At 44.4% G+C, this 26,999-nt stretch overlaps 1 protein-coding gene across 1 annotated transcript; it reads right to left on the reverse strand.

Moving 5' to 3' along the window:
- Positions 1-9,898: 9,898 nt before the first annotated feature.
- Positions 9,899-16,555, reverse strand: CABS1 (calcium binding protein, spermatid associated 1). Its single transcript, XM_072625169.1, has one exon. It carries the CDS (start codon positions 16,553-16,555, stop codon positions 10,007-10,009), a length of 6,549 nt encoding a protein of 2,182 aa, XP_072481270.1. The 3' UTR covers positions 9,899-10,006.
- Positions 16,556-26,999: the final 10,444 nt, after the last annotated feature.

Genomic DNA, 26,999 nt, shown 5'->3' on the forward strand with positions numbered 1-26,999 from the left:
CAATGGATGCAGTCTTCCTTCTGTCTTTGTCTTGCTGCCTTCAGCTTGCCCTGTTTGGAGATTTCCAGAAAGATTAGTGGGATTCTGAGCTTATAAATGGTTCAGGTTCTTATTTCCCTTTCTCTTTCCTCCCTCCTCCTGTATTGGGGAGAAAAATAACAAGTTAAAAATATTGGGGGTGTTGCTTCTGGGCTAATCCTGACTGTTTCCTGAAACTAATAAAGGAGTGGTCTGTTGGAAAAACTTGCAATAGGTTGCCCTTTTTACATTATTATAAACATATTTATAAACAGCATATTAAGACCACAAAGAGAAAAGCAAAGTACAACAAAAGGAGAAAACAGAACGAGTTTTATACTATGTTGATCTGTAAAAATTCCTTCAAGTGGCTACTAGGTGGCACCATAACTCACAGAGCATTGGACCTGAAGTCAGAAAGACCTGAGTTCAAATTCAACTTCAGACACTTAGTAGCTGTGACCCTGAGCGAGTCACGTAACCTTTGCCTGCTTCAGTTTCCCCCTCTGTATAACAGGGATAGCAAGTCACTTAACCTTTGCCTGCTTCCGTTTCCCAATCTGTATAACAGGGATAGTAAGAGCACCTTTCTCCTAGGGTTGTGAGGATTGAATGAGAAAATATTTCTAAAGCTCTTTGTGCTTTAAGCAATCTATTTTTTATTACCTAAGCACACTAATGAAACTGAGAATTAATGAAGCCTCATATAACTATCTAAATAGACATAGGATCACATACATATTTGACTGGAACAGTCCTAATAAGACTGGAACTGGTCTTTTCATCCAACTCCATTCCTCTTTGGGTAAAACTGAACCACAGCATCTTGGTGCCTCTGGTAATTTAGGTAGACAGGGATTAAGGGTATAAACACTTGCAGCATCCAGTGAAGCAGTTATGGCTCATGCCTTTGTCATATGTGGCAGAGAAACATGAACCTAATAAAAATGTCATGTACAATTATCTTATCTGTGCATCAGAAGGAGTGAAGGTCTATTCATTATGGTGCCTTTCAACCATTTAATTCAATATCTTCCAAATCCATGTCCTGTCCTCTGAATGACATATTTTCCCATTTTATTTACCCTTTTCCCCATTTTATTTTACTGGAGGCTTCTCACTACACTGAATTTGGCCTCCCTGCTGCTCCCACTACTGAATGTTCCACTTCCTGCCTCCTTGGCTGGCCTATCCTCCAAGCTTGGGATGTCCTCCTTCCTCACCACCCTCTGGGAGAATTCCTAGCTTTCTTCAAGGCTTAGCTCACATGCCATCTACTTTGGAAAGTCTTTCCTGGACTCCAAAATTGAGCTCAATCGCTCCTTAAATAATTATAAATATCCTTATTTGTTGAAATGATGCATCTTCCAAGGAAAATGTTATTTCCTTGGTGGGAGGCATAGGTTTTGTTTTGTCTATGTGTCCCCAATACTTAGTCAGTGACTCTTTCACGTAGTTAGCTAGGCGGCACCTGGATAGAGTACTGGTCCTAGAATCAGGAAGATTCAGCTTCATGAGTTTAAATCTGCTAGTGGGTCTCTTTGCTTCAAGTCTCTCCCCATTTCAGGTCATTCCCCACTCAGCTGTCAAATTAATCTTCCTAAATCACAGATATGATGGTGCACCCTTCCTATTCAGCAGTCTTCAGTGGCTCCCTATGACTTCCAGGATCAAATATAAATCTAATGTTTAGTATTACGAATTATGAACTTCCTAACTTCAGATGCATCCTCAGCCACTTACTACCTGTGTGACCCTGGGTAAGTCATTTAATCCTGCTTACCTCAGTTTCCTCATCTGAAAAATGAACTAGAAAAGGAAATGGCAAACTACTTCAGTATCTTTGCCAAGAAAACTCCAAATGGGATCACAAGGAGTTGGACAGGACTGAAAAATGACTGAGCAACAAATAAATGGTTGTTGCGTTAGATTGAAATGAGATAATGCTACATCTTGAATGTTAAATGAGTAAATCGAGTGTCCTGTGTGCTGTGTATTATTAGGTCTGTAGACATGGACAGCTCTCTGATGCATTGTACTCAGAAAGGCCTGAAGAGATCATTGAGATGAAATTTCAAAAAATTTCATTCCGAGAATGGACTAAAATGAAATAACTGGACACCCAAATTTCATTTTTAGGACAATAGGGTGAAAATGGATCAACTATGTGAGGTTGAAATAAAAGTAGCATTTCAGTACAACAATGCTACCACATTCTTTACTGTGTACACTTATCACAGTGCCTGGCATGGTACTTAAATACTTAAGTTCTTAAGTACTGACTATGTGCCCGGCCTTGGACTAAGCACTGGGAACTCAAAGAAAGGCAAAAGACAGAACTTGCTCTCAAGGCTTAATGGGGGAAATGACATAAAAATGACCAAGTATAAACAAGATGTACACAGGATAAATTGGAGATAACTACCAGAGGGCAGGCACTATAGTTAAAAGGGAGCAGGAAAGGTTTCTTGCAGAAGGTATGATTTTAGCTGCGGCATTAAGGAAGCCAGGAGAAGGAGGTGGGGAGCTAGACCACATAGGATGGCCACTGAAAATGTCAAGAGTTGTGAGATAGTGTGATGTATGAAGACCCACAAGGAAATCAGTGTCACTAGATCACCCAGTCATATCTGACTCTTCATGACTCCATTTGAGGTTTTCTTGGCAGAGACACTGGAGTGGTTTGCCATTTCCTTCTCCAGCTCATTTTACATACGAGGAAACTGAGGTAAACAGGATTAAGTGACTTGCCCAGGGTCACACAGCTAGTATGTGGCTGAGGATGGATGTGAACTTAGGAAGATGAGTCTTCCTGACTTCAGGCCAGGCACTCTATCCATGGTGCCACCGAGCTGACTATGTGAAGGAATCCATGACTAAGTACTGGAAATGCACAGACAAAACAGAACAGACAATTTCCTCCAAGAAATTTTTATTTTACTGGGAAGGTGCCTCCAACCACTGAGTATATAGGGTTGTATATGAAGCCTGGAGTAGTAGGAGGTGCCAGGTTGTGAAGGGCTCAGAATACTAAACAGAAGATTTTATATTTGATTCTGGAAGTCATAGGGAGCCGTTAGAGATTGCTGAGTAAGAAGGGTGCACGGTCAGATCTGTGATTTAGGAAGATTAATTTGACAGCTGAGTGGAGAATGAACTGAAATCGGGAGAGACTTGAAGCAGAGAGACTCACCAGCAGGCCAGTGCAATAGATGAGGCATGAAGTGATAGGGGTCTACTCCAGGGTGGTAAAGGTGTCCGAGGAGAGAAGGGAGCATATATGAAAGATGTTATGAAGTTAAAATAGACAAGATTTGATAATAGATTGGATGGAAGTGGGCAAGAGAGAATGAGGAGTTGAGGATGACACCTAGGTTTTAAGCCAGGATGACTAGAAGGATGTGGTACCCTTGACCATAGGGAAGTTCAGAAATGGGGAAGGTTTAGTTTTACTTTTAGATGTTGAGTTTCAGAGATCTGTAGAACATCTAGTCTGAGATGTCAACTAGGCAGTTGGAGATGAGACTGGAAGTCAGCTGAGAGTCCTTAGCACAGATATGATCGTTGAAACTATGGAAGTTGATCAGGTCACCAAGCAAAATAAGATAGAGGGAGAAGAGAACCATGCCCTGGAACAGAGCCCCATGGGACACTCATCATTAGCAGATATGACCTCGATAAAGATCCAGTAAAAGATATTGAGAAATATCAGTCAGAAACGTTGGAGAAGAACCAAGATAGAGTAATGAATGTCATGGAAACCTAGAGAGAAGAATGTATCGAACGATCTACAGGGTCAAAGGCTACAGAGAGGTCAAGGACTGAAAAAGGGTTCTTAGACTTGGTAATTAAGAAATCATTGGTAACTTTGGAGAGAGTAGTTTTGGTTGCACGATGAGGTCAGAGGTCTGACAACAGAGAATGGAATAGGGTAGGAAGTAGATCCATCCATCATAGATGGTCTTCTTAAAGAGTTTAGCCACGAAAGAGAAGAGAAATGGCCTGATAACTGATGGAAGTGAAGAGATTAAGTGAGAGATTGCAGACTGGAGACACATGAGCACATTAGTAGGCAGTAGGAAGCAGCCAGGACCCAAGGAGAGGCTGAAGATGAGTGAAGATGTTGGGATGATGGGATGCTCTATTGGAGATGATAGGATAAAACAGGGTCACTTGTACTTGGGAATGAGTTTGGCTTGGTAGAGAAGGACCATCTCTTTATGTGAGACAAGTGAAGGAAAAGACAATGGGAGAAGTTATCTGAATGATGAGAGAAGAGGAGAAAGGGAGATCTCAGCAAATGGCTTCAATGTTTTTTCAGTAAGATATGGAGAAGAGTTCTTAATAAATACTTTAAAAAGCCCTTTAATAAATACTTATTGATTATTGGGTGGTTACTATAGAAGGATACACAAAAAGGAACAAAATCTCACTAATTGATTATTTATAATATTCTTTAATTTGCCTCTCTCACAAAATTGTGAGATTAGATTTAGATTTGGAGATGGAAGGGACCTTAGGATTCATCTAATCTAGCTCCAGCTCCCTCATTTTACAAATGGGAACCTTGAAAGTCAGAGAAGAGAATGCCCTTGATCAAGGTCACAATGTAATAAGAATAACATGGCTAGAATTTGGACTTAGGTCTTCTGATTCCAAATGTCTTTCCACAAGACTACAATGCTTTGTACCTCTTTGGCCACAAATATTTCCTCCAAAACAGGGGACACTTTGTGTACCTTAGTCACGAAAGGCAGGCCAGTTTTAGTTAACAATAGATAATGTCGACATTGTAGTAATTTGGATGCTATTTCCAGGACATGAACTAGAACTATTCATGGTCATTGAATTAATGACCAGAAAGGTGAGAAAACAATATGTACTAGAACACGTATTTGAATGTGATTGGTTGTAATATTTCCAATGCTTTCCTTTAAAAGAAATTGTTCTCCTTAGTATATTCTCTTGGCACTAGTTCACAGTAAAATACATTCACTAAATGAAAACATTCCACACTATTTTTATCCTTTGCAGTTGATAGTGGGGATCCTAGACACATTTTTTTATTTCTGACTCTTAATTTTTAAAGGATTCCTTTGTTCTGTTCAACTCAACATAAATCTAATTCTTTTCAGTAGAAAGAAATTGAGTTTTCATTACATAAAAATGCTGTACATTAGCGTGAATAGGAGTACTAGTCTCTTTTATAGCCTTATTTAAAACTCTTTGGAGGTAGAGAATCCTGAGAACTCCACACCTCACAAGGGGAGGAGAAGAAGCCATATAATTGCTCAACTCCACTTCCTAGACTAGAGGGACAGTGACTTGGGTCAAGGACAACAACCTACCATGAATATTGAGATTATCTGACCATCAAGGTGGTAGAAAAAAATCTCAAAAAAAGGGAGTGATGGTAGAGTTATGCACCAGATGTAGACTAATGAAAATTGATCCACAAAATAAGAAGATGGAAATGTATCATCCTCATCCCCCTGGGTCATTATATTATTATCCTACAGTCACTAAGCTTCCAATGTGGTGATGACTTCTTTCCCTGAGCCTTCTGTTGTCCTACAACTGAGCTCAACAATTTTCTAGAGCAATACGCAGGTGTGTTGGTAAATGCTTAACAGCTGTGTTCTTGGAAGGAGAGGGGAGGGGAGAAATGCGAACACATACACTTTGAAGTTTAATCTACGTTATTATAGAAAGTTTGGATAACAAAATAATGTAGCTCTAAATTGTAGTGACTGCTGATTTCTACGGTGTAAATACTCACACTGAAAATGCTGTTAGAGCTGTCTCCAACACAGCCCTGGTGACAATAGGCTAAAATCAATGGATAGGAGGGATGCGGAGATTGAAGGGAACCCGCGTTGCCCTGGAAGGCAGAGGTGCCCTTAGAGAACATTCTCATGCTGAGGATAAGAATATACCCATGACAAGGGACTGGGGTCTTATAATGGATTTCACCCGGAGTTGGGGATGGCATTTGCACATTGGAGACTCATTTACTGAAAAAAGGGTAGCAAAAGACTGAAACAAGTCAGTCCCCATCCACTGAGGAACGGTCAGATTGTCATACACAATGCGCAAAGCAGCAGGGCATGATGACAAGCAAAGCAGGCTGTCGATTACGAATAATCGATCATCCTCTAACGTAAGCTGTTTGAATATTGATAGACCAGCCTCTGCCTTTGCACGGGCAGATCTCTAGAAACTTCCTTTCCAGGAGTGATTTCCCTCTCAAAACCCATATTTAACTATGCTATATTTCTTTATATTTCCTCGTACATATTTGCCTGTATGTCCTGATGGATGCTCAGCTTTCCTTTCCAATTCTACTTACTTTTCCTCCCAGGGGATGTAGCTTTCTTTTTAAACCACCTTTTCCCTTACTCCCTCCTCTCACAAAATGGTGGCCACCAGGGAAAAGAGAAAATAAAAATGGCTGCACTTTCACCATTCTTAGTGGCTCGTATTTTATTTCTAGAGGTATCTGGATTCTGGATTCTTTGTTGGGCTTGCAACAACCCAACACTTCATCTCCCTGTGGAATCAAACATAAACTCATCTGTTTGGCTTCCAAAGCCCTTCACGTAACCTGGCTGGTCCCAAATTATACATCCAGCTTCATTGATCTGCACTGTTCTGTTCAGCCAAACCGGATCTTCCTCTGTTACTCACAATGGACACTCAATCTCCCATCTCCATGCTTTTGCATTGGCTGTACCCCATGCCCAGAACACACATCCAACTCGCTTCTGCCTCTTAGAATGCTTCTGATGCTTTAAGACTCATTTCTAGCACTGCCTTCTGATTCCTTGATCTCAAGTCCCACCCTCTCAAAATCACATTTTTAACTCTATTTTTACTTCTTCTGCACATATTCCCAGATGTCCTTGTTGTCTTCACTGGAATGTAAACATGATCTCCAGACTTCCGGCAGAGTCTGGCTCTTACACCCCTGTGCCCCCCCCCCCCCCCCATAACACCCTTTGTTGGTTTTCTCCAAATTTCCACCGTTTCCTTTTTTCACACCCCACTTGTCTTTAAGATGTTTTCTTCTTCTTTTTAAGAAAAAGCTCCAGACCATTCCTGACCCCCCCAGAGCCGAAGCCCTGCTCCCTGACCCCCCTCCCACACAGGCTGCACGCTCCCTCGTATCCACAGACAACAGGCAGAGTTCCAAAACATTTATTGAAGACGAGTCCTCCAGCCCAGATGGACGCGCTGCACGTGGTGTGGATGGAGGAGGGAAGGGTCCACGTGGCTGCGATGACGTCATCTCCCAGCTGCCGGGAAGGGGAGGGACCTTCGGGGGGAGGGCGGGGCGGGGCGCGGACCTGGGAGGGGGAGGGGCAGCTCACGCTTGGATCAGCAGAAGTCACGGTTCACGTGCGTCTGCGCGAGGCGTCCCGGCAGACTTACCACGGAAGTAGCGGGCGTTTGGGCGGGGCCCCTTACCGCGTGAGATCGTGCAAAGCCCCTACCCAGGGAGGTAAAGGGCGCTGGGGAAACTGAGGCAGCGGAGGTCGGGCCACGTGGCTGGGACCGTCTGAGGCCTCATGAGAGGTCTGGATCCGCCACGGCCCTCTTGGCGGTCAGCGGGCCTTGGGATTGCTCTCATATGGGGGAAACTTGAATAATCACTTACAATATTTGGAATATTCATAAACACGCGCCTGCAATCGCCCTCTCCCGTCCACGGCTGCTGCTTGTGCTCGGGGGAGGGCTCGGCCGGGGAGTCTCCTCCCTTCCCCACGTGTGCGGAAGGACAACCGAGTCTTGGAGGAATGAGGGGCCTAGAGAGGCGCCTCGCGCTCTTCCGCTCCTCCGAGGCCCGATAAAGCGTGACGTCACTTCCGGAGGAAGCGCCCAGGGAAATGGCTCACGCGACTCTGCCCTTATCACGGGTGATCCGTCCTCCCGTGTTGCCTACCGTGGGAGGGCGCGGGCTGTTGCTGGGCACTGGCCAAAGGGGCCGCCTCGAGTTGCCGGTCGATCTGGAGGCGGCCCGGCCTCCCCCCTTCCCCACCCCCGCTCCGTCTTTTCTTCCGGCCCGGCCGTCCCCCACGAGCACCGGAAGCAGACGCCGACGGAAGCGACCGCGCCCCTCTAGGCTTACACCTCGTCTCGCTGATTTCAGTTGCCCTGGAGCGGTCCTGGAGGACTGCCCCCCACGGGACCGCCCTTTGGTCGCGGACGGAGCTGGGCTCTTGTGGCCTAGGGCCGTGTCCTTGGGTCAGTCCTCGTGCGAGGCGCCCGCCGCCCGCGGTCAGGGCAGCCTGGAAAGCGGCCGGCTTCCTACTGAGGCGCCCGTGCGGTGGGCCCGGAACCGAACTGACCGGACCGGGGTGGTGGGCCGCGGGGTCCGGCACCAACCTCCCAGGGAAAGCCCCCCCAGCCCCTCCTTCCTTCCTTCCTTCCTTCCTTCCTTCCTTCCTTCCTTCCTTCCTTCCTTCCCTCCTTCCCTCCTTCCCTCCATCCTTCCCTTCCTTCCTTCCCTTCCTCTCCTTCCCTCCCTCCTTCCCTCCTTCCCTCCTTCCTTCTTTCCTTCCTTCCTTCCTTCCTTCTTTCCTTCCTTCCTTCCTTCCTTCCTTCCTTCCTTCCTTCCTTCCTTCCTTCCTCCCTCCTTCCCTCTTTCCCTTCCTCCCTTCCTCCCTTCCTCCTTTCCTTCCTTCCTTCCCTCCCTCCCTCCTTCCTTCCTTCCTTCCCTCCCTCCCTCCTTCCTTCCCTCCCTCCTTCCTTCCCTCCTTCCTTCTTTCCTTCCTTCCTTCCTTCCTTCCTTCCTTCCTTCCTTCCTTCCTTCCTTCCTTCCTTCCTTCTCTCCCTCCTTCCTTCCGTCCTTCCCTTCCTCCCTTCCCTCCCTTCCTTAGTTCCTTCCTTCCCTCCCTTCCTTCCTTCCCTCCTTCCTCCTTCCTTCCTTCCTTCCTTCCTTCCTTCCTTCCTTCCTTCCTTCCTTCCTTCCTTCCTTCCTTCCTCTCCCACTCTCTGCTCTCTCTTTTCTCTCCCCTCTTCTGTCTTCTCTCTCTGCGTCTTTGTCTCTGTCTCTCCCTCTCTCTCCTTCCCTTCTTCCCCCACCCAGTACTTGTGCTGTATTTTTAAAACAGAACAGTCATGGGTGGCCCCTTGTAGTCAGGCGAGACCCCAGTTTAGATCCAGCCTTAGACACTTTGCTAGGTTGGCAACCCTGGGCATTCTCTTAATGTCTGTCTGCCTCAGTTTCTTCATCTGTAAAATGGGAACAAGAACCCCTCCTTTCCCAGGGTTGTGAGCACTGGATGAGATAGCATTTGTAAAGTGCAGCATCAATATTAGCTATTACTGTTTTTTTCTTGCATGCCAGCAGGCCTTATGAAGTCTTTATACTGATTCTAAGTCTGCATTTGTTTTGCCAAGAAAATGTTTATTTTTTTTCCCTGGTCAGATTTCTGTAAAGAAAGTTAAAATACACTGCGTTAACAATACTGTATAACATTGAGAGGAAGTGGGGAGAAGACTAGGCCTACGACTGCCTGTTGCTAAGGAAACTCGAATTATTGATGCAGAGCAGTTCTGCTCTTCATCTTACAGCCTTAGAGACGGTCTGTGAGAGGTTAAGGTTTCCATTTAGGAAGCAAATCTGTGTCAGAGGTCACACCTTGGATAAAACCTTGGACCCGAGGCCAGCTCTCTCTCCACTAGGCCATGCTTCTCGTAGCATTTTAAGATTTGCAAACACATTTTAACTATTTATTTAATCTGATTCTCACAACACTATCTCCACCTTGTAGGTGGGGAAACACGCAGAGCTATTAAGTGCCTTTGTCTGTGGTCGCACAACTAGGTCTCTCCTGATTCTAGACCCAGCTCTTTCTGCTCTTACCATACACCATCCTTTGTAATTCCCAAAACTTATTTATTTCTTTTTTTTTGCCAGGCAAACTTCAGATGGGTAACTAACTCACCTCATTTCTTTTGTTGGAGATGTTATTCTATACTACATTCAGAGGGTGTCTTTAGAGTCCTCTTGCTTTAGGTTGGTGACATCAGTTGCAGTTGTGGAATCTTCTCTAGAGTCTGTGGGGTGTCCTGCAGTGGGACTTGTAGGGAAGGAATCTGTGACATTAGTCACAGATTCAGTTGGCCCACCTACCAGTTTTGTGAGGAAGGCTTTCATAGTATTCTTATCTTCATGAGTATTCTTGGCTTCTGATGCAGAGGAATCTTTGTTTTTAGAGGCGTTAAGAATCAGGACTGTTGCATTCAACTCATCTTCAGGATTTCCCTCCATCCAAAGCCAATGATCATCAGCAGTGTCTTCCTCTGTGGAGTTAGACGTTTCAGACATGGTGGTGTCTTCCTTTTCCGAGTTAGTCAGATCAGCCACGCTGAACATGTCTTTCTCTTCAATGATGTCATCTTTTTGTACAAAGCCATTTACCTTAGCCGTGGCATTGGGGCCATCTTCCTTTGAGGGAGCGGTTCTGTCAAGCACAGTGATCTTCTCTCCTTCAAGATCCTGCATCATAAAATCAGAGACTTCGTTTGCTGGGACTGTGGCATCATCATCGTCACTCACTAGAAAAGCATCGTTGGATGTTGAGCTGATGATCCCAGTTTCATAGGAGATGACTTCCTCTTCAGTGAGAGACATGACCCCAGGAGAGAGCCTAGCAGTGTTTGTTATGGAGGAGACGCCTTCTGCCCCATCAGAAGTGGGCGTTTCAACATGACGGAGCTTAGTGTTAAATTCCGATGTTGGTGTTTCCTTCAAAAGAGGAAGCTTGTCTGTGACAGAACTGATGAAGTCGCTGAAAGTGTTCATGAAGTTGACAGCAGTGGTAATAACGTCGCTCTCTGGTATAGAGTCATTCACGGATGTAAGATGGGCTTCTGAAGTGATAGCTGTTTGTTCTTCAGGGGCGGCGTCATCAGTCACGGAGGAGATGGTTTCTCCTGTTACGTTTCTAGTGATGTGTGTTGTTGGAGTTGGGGGTGGATCTTCAGCCACCACTTCAGCAGCACTACTCACAGGGAACTTTTCTTCAAGGAAAGAGCTCCCAGGTGAAGTAGTAATGGCATCAAATGACATCTCAGAGGTGGTGTCCTCCTCCCTAGTGGTAGATGGATCATATTTAGTATTTGTGGAGTCAACACTGGAGATGGTGTTCTCTCTGGAAGCATCCAATGGGAAAGCATGAAGGTGAGTTGGAGTTTTAGTAATTGACCCTTCCTGGATACCAAGATTGTTCATGGGAGCAGAATGATCAGTCACTAGATTTAAAAGATAGGCTGATTTTGCCTTTTTCAGATCAGCCAGAGAGCCATCTTTTACCTGGAGAGTGTCTTGAACTTTTTCGCTAGTGAATTCATCTTCAAGAATACTGATTATGTCCATAGACAGAGTTGTATCTTCACTGGATTTATCAGTCCCACTTCTAGAGATGAGAATGTCATCCTCAGATCTGTTAGGTAAAGAAGTAGGAGTCGGGACTTTGGCCACTATTGGGTTGGCCTGTGCCATGAAAGACATGTCACCTGTTAAATCTGAGTAAGACAGAGGAGTTTTAGAGTCTTGATTGTCAAAGGAAATTCTATCTGCTCCAGGAACAGAAAAAGAAGTCACAGTGGGTATGCTGTTCTGTGAACTGGCAGGCTGAGCAGCACATTTGGATAGATCAGTTGTGATTTTATTCACTTCAGAGATAGAATTGATATCTTCTCTCTTGGGAAAAGTAGAATAATCCTGAGGGTCTAATTCATTACCCATCAGGATATTGCTACTTGATATATAGGTTGAAAAGTCAGTGGAATATAGAGTGTTTTCTTTTTCCTGGGTAACACCATGTTCTTCTGCTATTATATCTTCTTCCTCCCTCTGAAATGCTACTCCATGCTTACCAGATATAATCTCCTCTACAAAAATATCAGCCTCATATCTAGCAGTTTCAATCATAAAGTCAGTATGTTCTCTCAAATTGATGATAGCAGCTGCAGAGATAGCTCTCTTAGGAGATGGGTACTTTTCACCAGAAGTGGCTGTCTCTGTGGCTGGGTCTTCTTTTACTGTGCCAACTGTATCAGTGTCAGTGTAGGGAGGGGTTCTTGGCAATAGAGTGGAATCAGCCGGAGGAAGTGTAGATTCCAGCTGGAGGGCCTGAGGGTCACTTTGAACACTGAGGACATTTCGTTCTGGGATAAGAGCCCCATTAACAGGTAAAGACTTTTCCAAAATAGGCCCTGATGCTTCTGACACAGTCATATCAGCATCATCTAATGACATTTCCTTCAAAGGAAGTGTTTCTTGGGTATTATCAACAGTGGCATCGTTTAGTAAAGTGGTATCATCTGTGGACACAGGAGCAGAATTTGCCCCAGAAACAATGGGGCCATCTTCAGGTTTAATATATCCATTGTAAAGGATCGAAGCTGAAAACAGGGATGTGGGGGTTTCTTCTTCAGCTGTGATAACATCTGCTATACCTGAATTAGTTGTTGGTTCAATGTCTTCAGTCTTATGAGAAATGAAGGACATAGGAGTAACATCATTCTCTAAACTGGTTATTTCTGCCATGCTATTTTCCTCCTTTTCTTCTGATGTGGCATCAGTTGCAGTGATCATACACTCTGCTCTGGGGTCAATGGTATCTTTTGGGATGACTGTTTCCTGGCTTTCAGGAGAAGTAGTATTCTCAGCAAGATTAGTGCTCTCAGTCCTGAAGCTGCTCGGATCTGTTCTGGTGAAGGCGGGATCCCAGTCAGAAACAATGTGACTGTCCTTGTGGGTGCCCACTCTTGTCTCTGAGTGTGGCATGTCAGGCTCAAAGGCAGCCACCTGAACAGCAGCCCTGTTACTCTCTTTACCAGGTGTGACTTCTTGAGGAGTTGTTTTAATTCCATCAGTGATGACATCAATCATGGTTATGGTCTCCATAGGAACTTTGGCTTTGTCAGTTGGAAGATTCTTAGCATAAAGTTCATCCTCACTGTTTTTCTCCCCAGCGGTAATGGGATCCCTGAAAGCTATGGTTTCAGGTCCATTTGCGTTGGTCAGGTGTGAATTCATGATTACATTCAGGTAAAATGCATCTGATTCAAGGGTAATGTAATTATCCTCAGAATTAGAGTGAGCCCCTCCAACTAAGTCAGTATCATAAGAAAGGCTTTCTTCAATGTGAATTACATTGTCTTCTGATGCTAAAGGATTGGCATCCTTACTAAGGAGAGTTATTTCAGGTACATTGGTGTCATGTTCCGTTGGCTCAACCACTGTCTCTGTTTCCTCTAATACTAGAAAATAATCATCCAGCAAAGCCTCATTTTTCCCCTGTAGAGAAGCTGCAGCATTGTCAGTCTTGGCATCAGGAGGAAGGCTGGGCTTTGCGTGAGTTAATAAAGGATTGTTGTCTAGTAACATGGTGACATCTGCTTTAGAAATGGGAGAATCACCATCCTGAACAGGAAGGACACCAACAGAAGCAACTTTCTCTGTAGCAGGCATGTTTGCTGTGGTGACCATGTCAGTTACAGTTTCCATGTTTTCATCCATGTGAGAAATTCTGTCAGTTCCATGGGACATGAGCAGCTCTGAAGGACTAGTGCTGTCCTGTGAAGTAGATATTTCACTCCCAACAGTTTTGAGGTTATTTTTTGAGTATTGTTCTTCAAGTAATGTGACACTGGTGTTTCTTCCTGAAGTAAAAACATCAGCTGCAATATTCATGTCCAAAGTCTCTTTATTTTCTATGGAGGCAGGTTCCCCAGCTGAGCCAAAGGTGCCTTTTGTAAAAGTCTCACTCTCTTCTGTTAGGAACCCAGTGTCTGGGTCTAGAGCAAATGAAGAGTCGGTTCTTTTCTTTTTTGGGTTAGATGTCTGTGGCAGAAAGGTGGTGGCATCATCTACAACTTTATTATTTTGCTCCTTAGTGGTCATTTTTAGAAATCTTGAAGATATTTTTTTACTTCCATCAGAGCTGGAATAAGCTATTGTCCGAGGAGCCACAGATTTCAACATGGTAGTATGAATCTCAGAGTCAGTTGGTTCATATTCAAGGATAACAGTATGACTAGTTTCCTTAGATTTTGTCTCTGTAGGATCGGCAGTAGCTATTTCAGATGAGGAGTACGAACTATCAGCCTTGTTGTAGGATGCATAAGTCCCTAGCTGAGATGGCTCATGTGTGAGGGTAGGTGTGTTTATAATGGGGCTTAGAGGGGCAATGGTGTAATCCTCAGTGACATAGGCAGAGACATTGTTGTCAAGGACAAAGGTCATCAAATCATCATCTGAGTTGTTTTCTTCTTCCAGATAGATAACATCTCCCTCTGCTGAAATATCTTCCTCCACAAAAGGAATTTCATCAAATTCCATAGAGGCAGATTCCTCTATGATAATATCAAGCTGGTAACCAGAGGGATTAATTCTGTCTCCAATATCTGCTCCAGGGACATTGTTAGGAGTGTTTAAAATGTCAGGCACGCTGACTGTTCTGGCTTCTTTTTTTCTAGCAGTAACTGCAGCATGCCTTGTGTAGATGGCCTTGATGGTATATCTACTGGAATCATCTGGAAGAAGAGCAGCTACCAGTGAGAGGGTGGGAAGGTCTGTTTCCATTTTAGTGAGGGGCTGGCCCAAAGTGGCAGCATCATTTGGAAGAGAGTTGTCAGGCCCAGCTTCTAAGGCCTCGAAAATGATTGGTGTCACGTCTCTTCCATGGTAATTTATCTGGGATTTATTGGAAGGAGGAAGGTGCTCACAGATAGGCTTCGTGAGGGCTGTTAATGGAGTACCTCCTGTGGATGTGGCGGTTCCCACTTCAGAAGCAGCAGATTCACTGTTATGTTGGATGTATTCAGAGGGAAGCATGACATTCTTAGCCACCATGACAAGGGCCTTCCATGTAAGTGGAATTGCTGCATTTGCAGCCAAGTCTTTTCTATATTCATTCCCTGTATTCGTATAGGGCATCCTAACATCTGCAGGAGCTGTGAAGGAAGTCATTGAGGATATGTCCTTCTGGGAATCAGCCATTTCTGCCACAGCAGTTTTGGTCTCTTGTTTAGGGAATTTGGTACCAGCCACATTATTTGTAGCATAGTCTCTAGGGACAAATGTGGAGTTATCTTTATCTTCAAGGAGGGTGGCAAAGGGAACTGGACCAGTGCTGCCTGCCTTGGGGGGCCTTGTATCTTTGGAGGCCAAAGGAGAGTCTGCATCAGGACCAACATCACCATCCCTTTGAGCCTTTCTTTTTATTGAAAGGTCAGCTACATCAGGCAGATAAGCTATATCTTCAGGTTCTGAATAATTTTGTTCTGTGTTGGTAATTCCTTTAAATTCAGTAGTAGCTTTGATCATTCCATCTGGGATGGGGTCAGCTGTGATGGTCTTAATGTTGTCATCAGCTCTCTGAGTGGTTGAGTTGACTACAGTGGAAGGTTTTTCATCTCTGGGACTAATAGAATTACTAGCCTTTGTTTCTCCATTAGTGGTTATTTGAAGGGGAGGATTGATAGCATCAATGATTACATGGTTGTTATTTGCTTCATGGAAAACTGAGCCATCCTCAGGGTCTGAATTTTTGCCTTCAAGGGTATCGTTACCCGACATAAAAGGTGAAAAGTAAGTGGAAGAGGGAGTATTTTCTCTTTCCTGAGGAATGTCATCTTCTTCTGCTACCTCTTCCACTCTGTGAAGTGCTGCTTCCTGCTCATCAGATGCAATTTCCTCTATAGGAGCATCAGCCTCATATGGAGTGGCTCCAGTCCTAAAGCCAGTATCTTCCCTTAAGTTAAAGGGTGCAGCTGCAGAGGTAGTTCTCTTAGGAGATGGGTACTTTTCACTGGAGGAGGCTGTCTCTGTGAGCGGGTCTTCTTTTACTGTGCCAACTGTATCAGGGTTGGTGTAGGCAGGGTTCCTTAGCAAGACGGTAGAATCAACATGAGGAAGTGTAGATTCCAGCTGGAGGGCCTGAGGGTCACTTTGGACACTGAGGACATTCCATTCTGGGATAAGAGCCCCATTAATAGGTAAAGGCTTTTCAGAAACAGGCCCTGATGCCTCAGACACTATCACATCAGCATCATCCAATGACCTTTCCTTCAAATGGAAAGTTTCTGGGGAAATTCCAGCAGTGGCACCTGGGCTAAAGTTTAAAGTTTCAGTTGTTAGTAAAGTGGTGTCACCTGTGGACACAAGAGTGGAATTTGCCTCTGAAACAGTGGTGTGGTTTTGCGGTTTAAAGTATCTAACATAAAAAGTAGTGGCCCTGGATATAGCTGGGGTGCTCCTCTTTGTGGGTACAAAGGCACTTGTAGCTGTCACATCCATCAAGGGTTCAGTGTATGTACCTACGTAGGAGATGTTAGCTTTAGGAGTGATGAAGAAAGTCATGGGAGTAGCAACTGCCTCTTGTATCTTCTCTATCTCAGCCCCAGAAACTTCACTGGGATCCTCTCCATGGGCAATTTTGTTATCGAAAGAGTCCATGTCCTTTGAGGGAAAAGCTTCTGTTTCTGTGGAAGCCAAAAGGAAGTCCCTGTTGCTTGCCATGGGGGTCTTGGCTTTTTCTAGAACAGTGGGATCAGACCCTGGGTAAGAAATGTCAGGAAGAAGGAAATCAGCATCTGTGTCAGCCAGACCATCCTTTTCCAAAATAACAATGTCTTCAAACTTGGAAGCAGCTGTTTCAGGTGGAGAATTTGTGGCCTTAGCCAAGGAATATCCCCTATGAGTCTGAAATCTGTTTGGATCAAGTGTGAAGGCTGTGTCTTCTTCAGAATTATTCAGATAACCTTCAGGTGCAAGATCATCTCTTTGGAGGATGCTGTCGTGTGAGAGAAAGGGGGTAATATTGGTTGCCTCTAGGATGCTGTTATCACCATCCTCTTCCTTTCTTCCTTTAGGATCATGTCTTGAGTCTTCCTCTATAAGTGTTTCATACTCAGGTCCAGAGGCATGGACTGTGGTGTCAGTATTTTGAAAGGCGGTGGTCATTGTTATGAAGGGGGTGTCTGGGCTATTGGGGTTGTCAATGGCAGATAGTTTTTCAGTTTCTATCTTCCTTCTTTCTGTGGGTGTTCGAATGACATCGTCAGCTGAGTCCTGTTTTGCAAGGTGAACTGCGTGAAGTTGATAAGATGGAAGGGTGAGATACCTAGTTGACAAGTGATGACCATATCCTATGGACAAAGGGTTCCCTTCAGTAATGGTCTGGTTGTTTCGAGCTTCAGTGTATTCAGCGTGTGCATTGGGGACAGTAGCCACAATTTCTGTACCATCCTCCACATAGGAAATACCCTCAGCTGCTGGGATGCTGGTGGAAGTTACTGGAAGGATGTCCTTCTGGGGGTTGGTCATTTCTGCTGCTGCTGTGCCACCTTCTTTTGCATGGGCTTTGTCACCAGCAGCAGCAGCTGTGGCAAGGGCTCCCGATGTGTGACCTGTGGATCCTGCAGCATTCTTGGAGGAAGCAGGGACTTCATGGCTGGGCATGGTGCTGCTGCTGGCAGTGCTGTCAGTGGTGGAAGGGCTTGTGTCTCCCACAGGGAGATGTCTCGTGTCAGGTAGAAAGGATGCAGCAACCTTGTCAACTTCTCCCCTCTTTTCTTCCACAAAAGCAATTTCTTGGACACCAGGGATTGCCTTTACCAGGGTTCCAGTGGCCACTGGTGTAGAATTTGTCTTGTCATTTGGGCTCTTTGTACCATTAGATTCAATGCCAACCCTTTCCCTCCTGAGGACAGTATTCTTTCTGTCCAATGTGGGAATGAGAAGAGAGTTTGTGGCATTCACACCAGTTCTGTCGACAGCATTGTCTGATGCAAAATCATTATAGGCTGTACCGTATGGTCGTTTTCCTTCAGCTTCAGTCACAATCTCCTCTTTTTCTGCTATTTCTACACCTGTGGAAGAAGACTTTTCTGAAGGCACAGTTTCAAGGAAGAGCCTTTCTGAATTGTTTCTTGGGCTATCAGTGCTAGATGTAATGTTTTTCACAGGCATAGACATAGCAGCTGCCATAGTGGGTGAAGAATGTTCAGAACTGGTGGGAGAAAATTTATAAGATGGGGAGTTGGCTGGAAGAACTATAGACTTCAGGGGAAGAGCCCAGGGATCCCTCTGAGGTCCAAAGATTTGCCCTCCTGGGTTAGCATCTTCATTTATGCTCCCAGTGTTTTCCACCACAGATTCTGATACCCTTGATGGTACTATCATTGAAGCATCAGTCAGGAGGTTTTCTTTAAAGACAGATAGTTGGGCTTCATCTGGCAACAGGGAGAGAGTTTCAGATGTCATTAGGGGGGCATCAGAACTATACGTTTTAGTTGGGGTTACTCTGTTCCCAGTGGTAGATGCAGAATCTTTGAAATTGCTAGAGAAAAGCCCAGAGGAAGTGGGGTCAGCTGTGAGAAGTCTGTTCTCTAGTGGAAGAGGCCAGGGATCCCTCTGAGATCCAAAGATTTGCCCTTCTGGGTTGGCATCTTCATTTATTACGTCAATGTTTTCTACCAGGGGTTCCCACACCTCAGATACTACTATCACTGAAGCATCAGTCAAGGGGTCATCTCTAAGGACAGATAGTTGGGCTTCATCTGGCAACAGGGAGAGAGTGTTATATGTCACTAGAGGGGCATCAAAAGTATCTGTTTTAGTTATGGCCACTCTGTTCCTGGTGGTAGATGCAGAATCTTCAAAATTTCTAGAGAAAAGCCCAGAGGAGATGGGGTTAGCTGTGAGAAGTCTATTCTCCAGTGGGAGAGCCCAGGGATCCCTCTGAGATCCAAAGATTTGCCTTTCTGGGTTGGCATCTTCATTAATGGTCTCAATGTTTTCTAGTACAGGTTCCCACATGTCAGATGTTACTTTCATTGAAGTGTCAATCAGGGGGTCTTCTTCTGTAAAGACAGATAGTTGGGCTTCATCTGGCAGTAGGGAGAGAGTGTCATATGTCACTAGAAGGGCATCAGAACCATCTGTTTCCATTGTGGCTGCTATGTTCCCAGTAGTAGAGGCAGAATCTTCAAAATTGCTAGAGAAAAGCCCAGAGGAGGTGGGGTTAGCTGTGAGAATTGTGTTCTCCACTGGGAGAGCCCAGGAGTCCCTCTGAGATCCAAAGATTTGCCTTTCTGGGCTGGCATCTTCATTAATGGTCTCAGTGTTTTCTACCAAAGGTTCCCACACCTCAGATACTGCTATCATTGAAGCATCAGTCAGGGGGTCATCTCTAAGAATAGATAGTTGGGCTTCATCTGGCAATAGGGAGAGAGTGTTATATGTCACTAGGGGGGCATCAGAACTATCTGTTTCAGTTGTGGCTACTCTCTTCCCAGTGGTAGATGCAGAATCTTCAGAATTGCTGGAGAAAAGCCCAAAGGAGGTGGGGTCAGCTGTGAGAAGTGTGTTCTCCACTGGGAGAGCCCAGGAGTCCCTCTGAGATCCAAAGATTTGCCCTTCTGGGTTGCCATCTTCATTAATGGTCTCAGTGTTTTCTAGTACAGGTTCCCACATGTCAGATGTTACTTTCATTGAAGTGTCAGTCAGGGGGTCTTCTGTAAAGACAGATAGTTGGACTTCATCTGGCAATAGGGAGAGAGTGTCATATGTCACTAGGGGGGCATCAGAACTATCTGTTTCAGCTGCGGCTGCTGTGTTCCCAGTAGTAGACTCAGAATCTTCAAAATTGCTAGAGAAAAGCCCAGAGGAGGTGGGGTCAGCTGTGAGAAGTGTGTTCTCCACTGGGAGAGCCCAGGAGTCCCTCTGAGATCCAAAGATTTGCCCTTCTGGGTTGGCATCTTCATTAATGGTCTCAGTGTTTTCTACCAAAGGTTCCCACACCTCAGATACTACTATCACTGAAGCATCAGTCAGGGGGTCATCTCTAGGGATAGATAGTTGGGCTTTATCTGGCAATAGGGAGAGAGTGTCATATGTCACTAGGGGGGCATCAAAAGTATCTGTTTTAGTTATGGCTACTCTCTTCCTGGTGGTAGATGCAGAATCTTCAAAATTTCTAGAGAAAAGCCCAGAGGAGATGGGGTTAGCTGTGAGAAGTCTGTTCTCCAGTGGGAGAGCCCAGGGATCCCTCTGAGTTCCAAAGATTTGCCTTTCTGGGTTGGCATCTTCATTAATGGTCTCAATGTTTTCTAGTACAGGTTCCCACATGTCAGATGTTACTTTCATTGAAGTGTCAGTCAAGGGGTCTTCTTCTGTAAAGACAGATAGTTGGGCTTCATCTGGCAATAGGGAGAGAGTGTCATATGTCACTAGGGGGGCATCAAAAGTATCTGTTTTAGTTATGGCTACTCTGTTCCTGGTGGTAGATGCAGAATCTTCAAAATTTCTAGAGAAAAGCCCAGATAAGGTGGGGTCAGCTGTGAGAAGTGTGTTCTCCACTGGGAGAGGCCAGGGATCCCTCTGAGATCCAAAGATTTGCCTTTCTGGGTTGTCATCTTCATTAATGGTCTCAATGTTTTCTAGTACAGGTTCCCACATGTCAGATGTTACTTTCATTGAAGTGTCAGTCAAGGGGTCTTCTTCTGTAAAGACAGATAGTTGGGCTTCATCTAGCAATAGGGAGAGAGTGTCATATGTCACTAGGGGGGCATCAGAACTATCTGTTTCAGTTGTGACTATTCTCTTCCCAGTGGTAGATGCAGAATCTTCAGAATTGCTAGAGAAAAGCCCAGAGGAGGTGGGGTTAGCTGTGAGAAGTGTGTTCTCCACTGGGAGAGGCCAGGGATGCCCCTGAGATCCAAAGATTTGCTCTTCTGGTTTGGCATCTTCATTTATCATGTCACTGTTTTCTACCAGGGGTTTCCATACATCAGAAGCTACTATTACTGAAGCATCAGTCTGGGGGTCTTCTGTAATGACAAATAGTTGGGCTTCATCTGGCAACAGGGAGAGAGTTTCAGATGTCACTAGAGGGGCATCAGAACTATTCCTTTCAGTTGTGGCTACTCTGTTCCCAGTGGTAGATGCAGAATCTTTAAAATTCCTAGAGAAGACCCCAGCAGAGATGGAATCAGCTTTGAGAAGTCTATTCTCAAGTGGGAGAGCCCAGGGATCCCTCTGAGGTCCGAAGATTTGCCCTCCTGGGTTAGCATCTTCATTTATGCTCCCAGTGTTTTCCACCACAGATTCTGATACCCTTGATGGTACTATCATTGAAGCATCAGTCAGGAGGTTTTCTTTAAAGACAGATAGTTGGGCTTCATCTGGCAACAGGGAGAGAGTTTCAGATGTCATTAGGGGGGCATCAGAACTATCTGTTTCAGTTGTGGCTACTCTTTTCCCAGTGGTAGATGCAGAATCTTCAAAATTGCTAGAGGAAAGCCCAGATGAGGTGGGGTCAGCTGTTAGAAGTCTGTTCTCTAGTGGAAGAGGCCAGGGATCCCTCTGAGATCCAAAGATTTGATGTCCTAGGTTGGCATCTTCATTTATAGTCTCCATGGTGTCCACCGTGGGTTCTGATAACTTTGATGCCACTATCGTTGAAGCATCAGTCAAGGGGTGTTCTTCTGTAAAGAAAGATAGTTGGACTTCATCAGCTGTGACATCTGGCAATAGAAGGAGAGTTTCAGATGTTACTAGGGCGGTGTCTCCTATGGACCGAGGAGTGTCTGCTCCAGGAATGATAAACTGCCCTTCAACGTTATCGTCTTTACCAGGGAGGAGAATGCCATTAGCCACAGCGGATGCTGCTCTCTCTGTTTGTGTGATGGAACCTTTTGTCATGGGGTTAGTTAAAGATGCTTCTCTCTCATTGGGAAGGTCATCAATAACAGAATCGGTGAAGGAAGTCACAGGATCTATCCCCAGTGGAAACTTTATCAGTTTGGGCCCAGATGCATTGGTTTCATCCTCTTGAGTTCTGGCATCAGCTTCTGTGGTTGTAGAGGCTGCTTGAAGTCCAACAGCATTGTAAGTAGTTGGTCTCTCATCATTCTTAACCAAAGGTATCTTGTCTTTGCTATTGGAATTAGTACTACCAGTAGTGTATGGGTTTGTATTGGTCCTGTCAAGGACAGCATCTGGAGCAAAAGAGAAAAGGGTTTTTTTCACTCTCCAGTTAGACATGTCTGGAAGGAAATCCATATCATTGGCAGCTGTAGCTACCACGTTGAGAGATGCTGTGGTAGAATTTTCAGTTTGGCTAAAGTTGGAATCATCCATGGTTCTAGGATTCACAGTCTTCAGGTTGACAGGATCGCCTATGAAATTACCTTTGTCAGCTTCTGTGTCAGAATTATCCTCTCCAATAAAAATGGTGCGGTGGTTTTCAGTAGGTTCTACATCATTTGGAATAATAATAATCCTAGACAGAGAATTAGGAGCAAGAGCCTCAAACTCATCTGGGCCATATGTGAGTGGAACGATATCCATTACAGGCTTGGTGTCAACTGTTTTAAGGGCTATCCTGGAATCTTCAGAAATAGAGCTATAGTCCTTAGGAACATTGTCATGGAGTGGAGTAATCATTTGGTCTACATTCTCTCTCACATTTTTTGTTGGCAGAGTAGCATCATTTGCCTCCACTATTGTGGGTCCTTCTGTCAGAAGAAGTGTTTCAGGTTCAATAGCCTTATCTTTCTCTACAGAAGGCTTCAACTCATACTTACTGACATCACCCATGTTTCTGCTATTTCCTTTAGAGACGGTAGTAGCAACCATAGGGAGAACTCGACCAGACAGTGTGGTTGTGTTGTCCAATAACAGGCTAGAGGTTTCATCCCCCACTGCACTATTCCCTGGCACCATGATGGTGGCTGGAACAGGGGCACTGTAGCTGGCATGAACCCTACCCAGAGGAGGATTGGCTGGGACAAGAATTTGTGGTTCGGTGATGAGCCATTCTGGGGTGACGGCAGGACTTTTAACGTATCCAAACTTGTTCCCGATTGTTTCTGTCCATGTGGGCTTTATAGGAGATGGACCTTGCACCTTCTCAGGTACAGAACCATATGTAAAGATCCTTGGAACATCAGTGGTTGTTAGTACATCCTTATCTTCCATGGAAGGAGAAGCATTGACTTTCAAACTGGCAAGACCATCTTTGGGCTCAGTGTTCTCAGTTGAGACAACAGGGGCCTCAGACTTCATGAGGGTGGCTGTTTTTATAAGTGAGATGCCAGGGGGTGTAGTTAGGCTTCTTACAAATTCAGTCGCATCATCAGTGTGGCTGATAGCGTCTGGGTCAGTGGCAGAAGTCATGGTGCGGGTGCCCTTCTCTGACTTGGTTATTTCAGCCACAATGCTACTGTCATCATCTTCTTGGGCTTTTAAATGAGTTGCTTGGGTTGTAGTCCTTACTGTAAGGGAAAGTTTGTTATTAGAGGAGGATGGGGTACTTTTTGTAACAGAGACTCCTTCATCTTCAAGGGTGATGGGATTTGTAGCAGAGTCAGCACTGTTGGATGTTAAGGGCATTGCGTATGCTGGGGTGAAGGAAGAGACCAAATTAGGGTCAGTATCCTTGTCGATGCTTCTTTTTTCCTCCAGATGAGAAATTTTAGGTAGAAAGGAACCAGTATCAGGAATAGCTGTACTGCGTTGTCCATGAATAATAATTTCTTTGAAACCAGGAGCAGTCGTTTTAGGTAAAGACTTTGTGGCATCGCTAACAAAATTACCTTCAGGAGCCTCAAATGCATTTAGTTTAGGTGAGTTTACAAAGATATCTGTGCTAGCGCTGGTGCTGTCTGTTTCAGGAAAAATGAAGTCATCCTCAGTCACCAGAGTATCAAAGACGTCATCTCTGGTGGGTGAAAAGTCTATAAATCCATCATCTTTGGGGATATACTCTTCTCCCTCTGTTTTACTGGTTCTCCCTACATAAGGAATCACTTCATATTCGAAGGTTTCCCCATTTTCAGATTCGTCTTTGGTTGTATCAATAACAGTGACAGTGTTTTTTCTAAAAGCAGGAAGCGTTCGCTCAAGAATAGTGCTTTTTTCATTCCTCCTAAATTCAGACACACCACCATCCTGAGTGGCGTGGTTGCCATTCACAATGGAAGTTGTCTTGGACTCACCACTGATGGACTCAGTCATTGGTGTGAGAGCAGTTGGAAACAAAGCAGTTTCTGATGGAAGCATATTGTAATCACTTTCAGTGATCTGCCATTCTGGGAGAGTGGCATCTTTGATCTTTGCCGAATTCATAGCTGAAAGTTCTGATGGTTGTCTAGTGGCGTGAGGGAATGGGTCTTCTTTTTCATGGAAAGTTTCTTGCAGTTTAGCAGAAGAAACATTAGGCTCAAAAGTGATAGCTGTTAGTAGAATGGGCTTAGCAGGGTCTGCCCCTTCTGTGGCAGTAGAATCATGTTTAGCATTGATGTAATTCATTGTAAGAGTGGATTCCTCAGTCTCTTTGGAAGGGGCTTTCTCTGAAGATTTTATAGTTGAGTCTGTTGCAACCTCCATGTTTGTGGCAATGGATGTTTTGGGCAAGAAGGCAGTACCGATGACAGCAGGCTTAATATTGTCATCAAGAAGGATAGTTGTCTGTCTCACTATTGGGCCATGGTCTGTGTCTGAGAGAACAGTATAATCCTCTCTTCCAGTTCTTGGGATGGAATTGGCAGGTAGAAAGAACCTGATGTCCTCTGCTGCTTCATCATTCTGTTTTACAGTTGCAATTTCTTGGTCCTTGAGGATAATTTCCTCAATTCCATCAGTGGTGACATCTGCCATGTTTCTGTTAGCCACTGGCTTCAAGTTCTTCATGCTGGATGTAAGAGGTACATTGGGATCACTGTCTGTCATTTCATACAGCCAAGGAGTGGGATCCACCTTGGAATCTAAAGCCTGAATTAAAGATGAAGGAGAGCCTTTGGGGACTGTTGCTCTGTCTCTGAAAGGGAAAAATGCAGTGTTATGCTCCTTTTGAAAACTATAAAAGCCCATGGTGTCAGAATCATCAACATCAAAGGCATCGTTATGAGATCCAAAGGCAAAACTTGTTGGAATGATGCTTGGTACAATGCTCTTTTCAGATCCACCATAGTACTCTTCAGTAGATCTCCATTTGTTCTCAGTAGCTGTGTTTCCTTCTATTGAGGTTTTAGCCCAGTTGCTGGTTTTGCCACCACCCATGGATCTAGATGTCATATCTCTGGAGTTGGAGTCATTTCTGAACATTTGGAACATAGGAGCCTTAATTTCAGATTCAGAGTTTTCTTCTACCATGGCAATGATATCATCACTGCCTGAAGAATATACTTTTCTTGAAGTTGTAACAGTTCTGTCAGATACTGAGGGTGAAATATAAGCTGTGGGAATAGCTACCCTCGGATCCAATTGAGTTGGGTTAGTTACATGTTTTGTTCTGTCTACTAGGTGTTCAACTGTGTTGACCTGAGGCAAAAGAGAGTCATCTTTTGCAGACTTAGGATCATTATCCAAAATAAAAGTTCTTAAGGTATTGCCATTTGGTGTGTTTTTTTCTGCCAAAATCACTTTATCAGCCACCACTACAGTGCCTGCTTTGGCAGACAAAATCATGTCACTCTTTAAGGCTGTGTCTCCATCTGCAAAAGTTTTATCCATCCTTGGAAGACCATAAACTGTGGCTTTAATGTCTTCTTTAGGGATAACGGTAGAACTTCTGGGAATAACTCTACCAGATAAGATCCGTTGTCCTTTGCCCATTGTAGAGTAATCTTCCATGGTGGTAATTGTATTGTAGTCCTTAATTATAGCTTCTTTCACAGGAGTAGCAATATGACTGTTTAATAGAGGGTCTGCAGCACTCACCATGGAGTCAGCCACATCAGGTATTAGTCTAGTGCCTACATTTGTCAGGCTTGAAATTCTCACTGTAGGAATGGTGGTATTTATTTCATGTTCAGTAACTGAATTATCACCCCGAAGTTGGGTGATATAGGTGACATCTTTATGATGAGTAGTGGTATTTTCCAGAAGAACAGCAGGAGCATTTGCTGTTACATTATTTTCATTTTCAGGCAAAATTATTTCAGGCTTAAATTGAGTGAGAATAATTTGCTGTATGGGAGTCTCAGAATCCCTTACAGATAGAATATCATTTACTTCAGAAGTTATTGGATCTCCAGCAGGCAAACCATTTTTAGTTACTGTGGTAGAGGTTAAGTGCTTGTCACTATTAGCTACAGGGGCACTGGATTTCCTCACGAACATTTTAGGAAAAAATATTGTAGCATCATTTATTGGGTTAGTGACAACATCTTTACTGACAGCATTGCTTGTTGGAACAGCAACATCTTCTGGGGTTTCCCTCAGTGTTGTCAAAGGAGTGATATCTTTCCAAGGTGTAGCAGCATCACGAATACCAGTTGGGAATTTGGTCCTGGATATCATTCCTTTAGTTAAGATCCTGGTTTTCACCTCATCTATGTCATCTTCCTTTAGGACAATAGGGTCATCATCCTCTGTTAGGTAGTCTTCCTCCCAGTCAGGAACATAGATCACCGTAAAATCATCTTCCCCTAGAAATTCTAGGTTATTCATTAAAGCTCTGAAATCTTCCTCCAGGAGGTCTGTGTTGTCTATTATAATTAGATTATCTTCTACCACACTGGGAGCAGCATTAGCTAAATCCATGCCAACTCCCTCTCTTTCTTCCTTATATGTGCCAGTATCTAAAAAGTTATGGACACCTGGTAAAGCATTGTTAGACTCTTTCGAGAAATCATTAGCCAAATTCTCAGGGTTTGGGAAGTAACCAGTAGCATGGTGTGCAGCGGTATTGGTTTTCTTATCCCATTGGGTGGCATCAGCTGTTGCTGTAATCTCTTCTGTGTGGGTGACCTCATTTCCTCCAACCATAGTAAAATCAACTCCATTGATTATAGCTTTCTCTTCATGACTTTTCAATCTAGGAGTTTCACTGTTGGTATTCACTGAAGAGATGGGAGCGTTAGAATCAAGAATCCTGATAATGGTATCTCTAGTGGAACTGCTAGTGGCTTCTGGACTAGGTGGAGAATGACGTAGTGGAGGAGAACCAAACATA

The sequence above is a fragment of the Notamacropus eugenii genome, chromosome 7, assembly GCF_028372415.1.
Source record: "Notamacropus eugenii isolate mMacEug1 chromosome 7, mMacEug1.pri_v2, whole genome shotgun sequence".
Classification (NCBI taxonomy): domain Eukaryota; kingdom Metazoa; phylum Chordata; class Mammalia; order Diprotodontia; family Macropodidae; genus Notamacropus; species Notamacropus eugenii.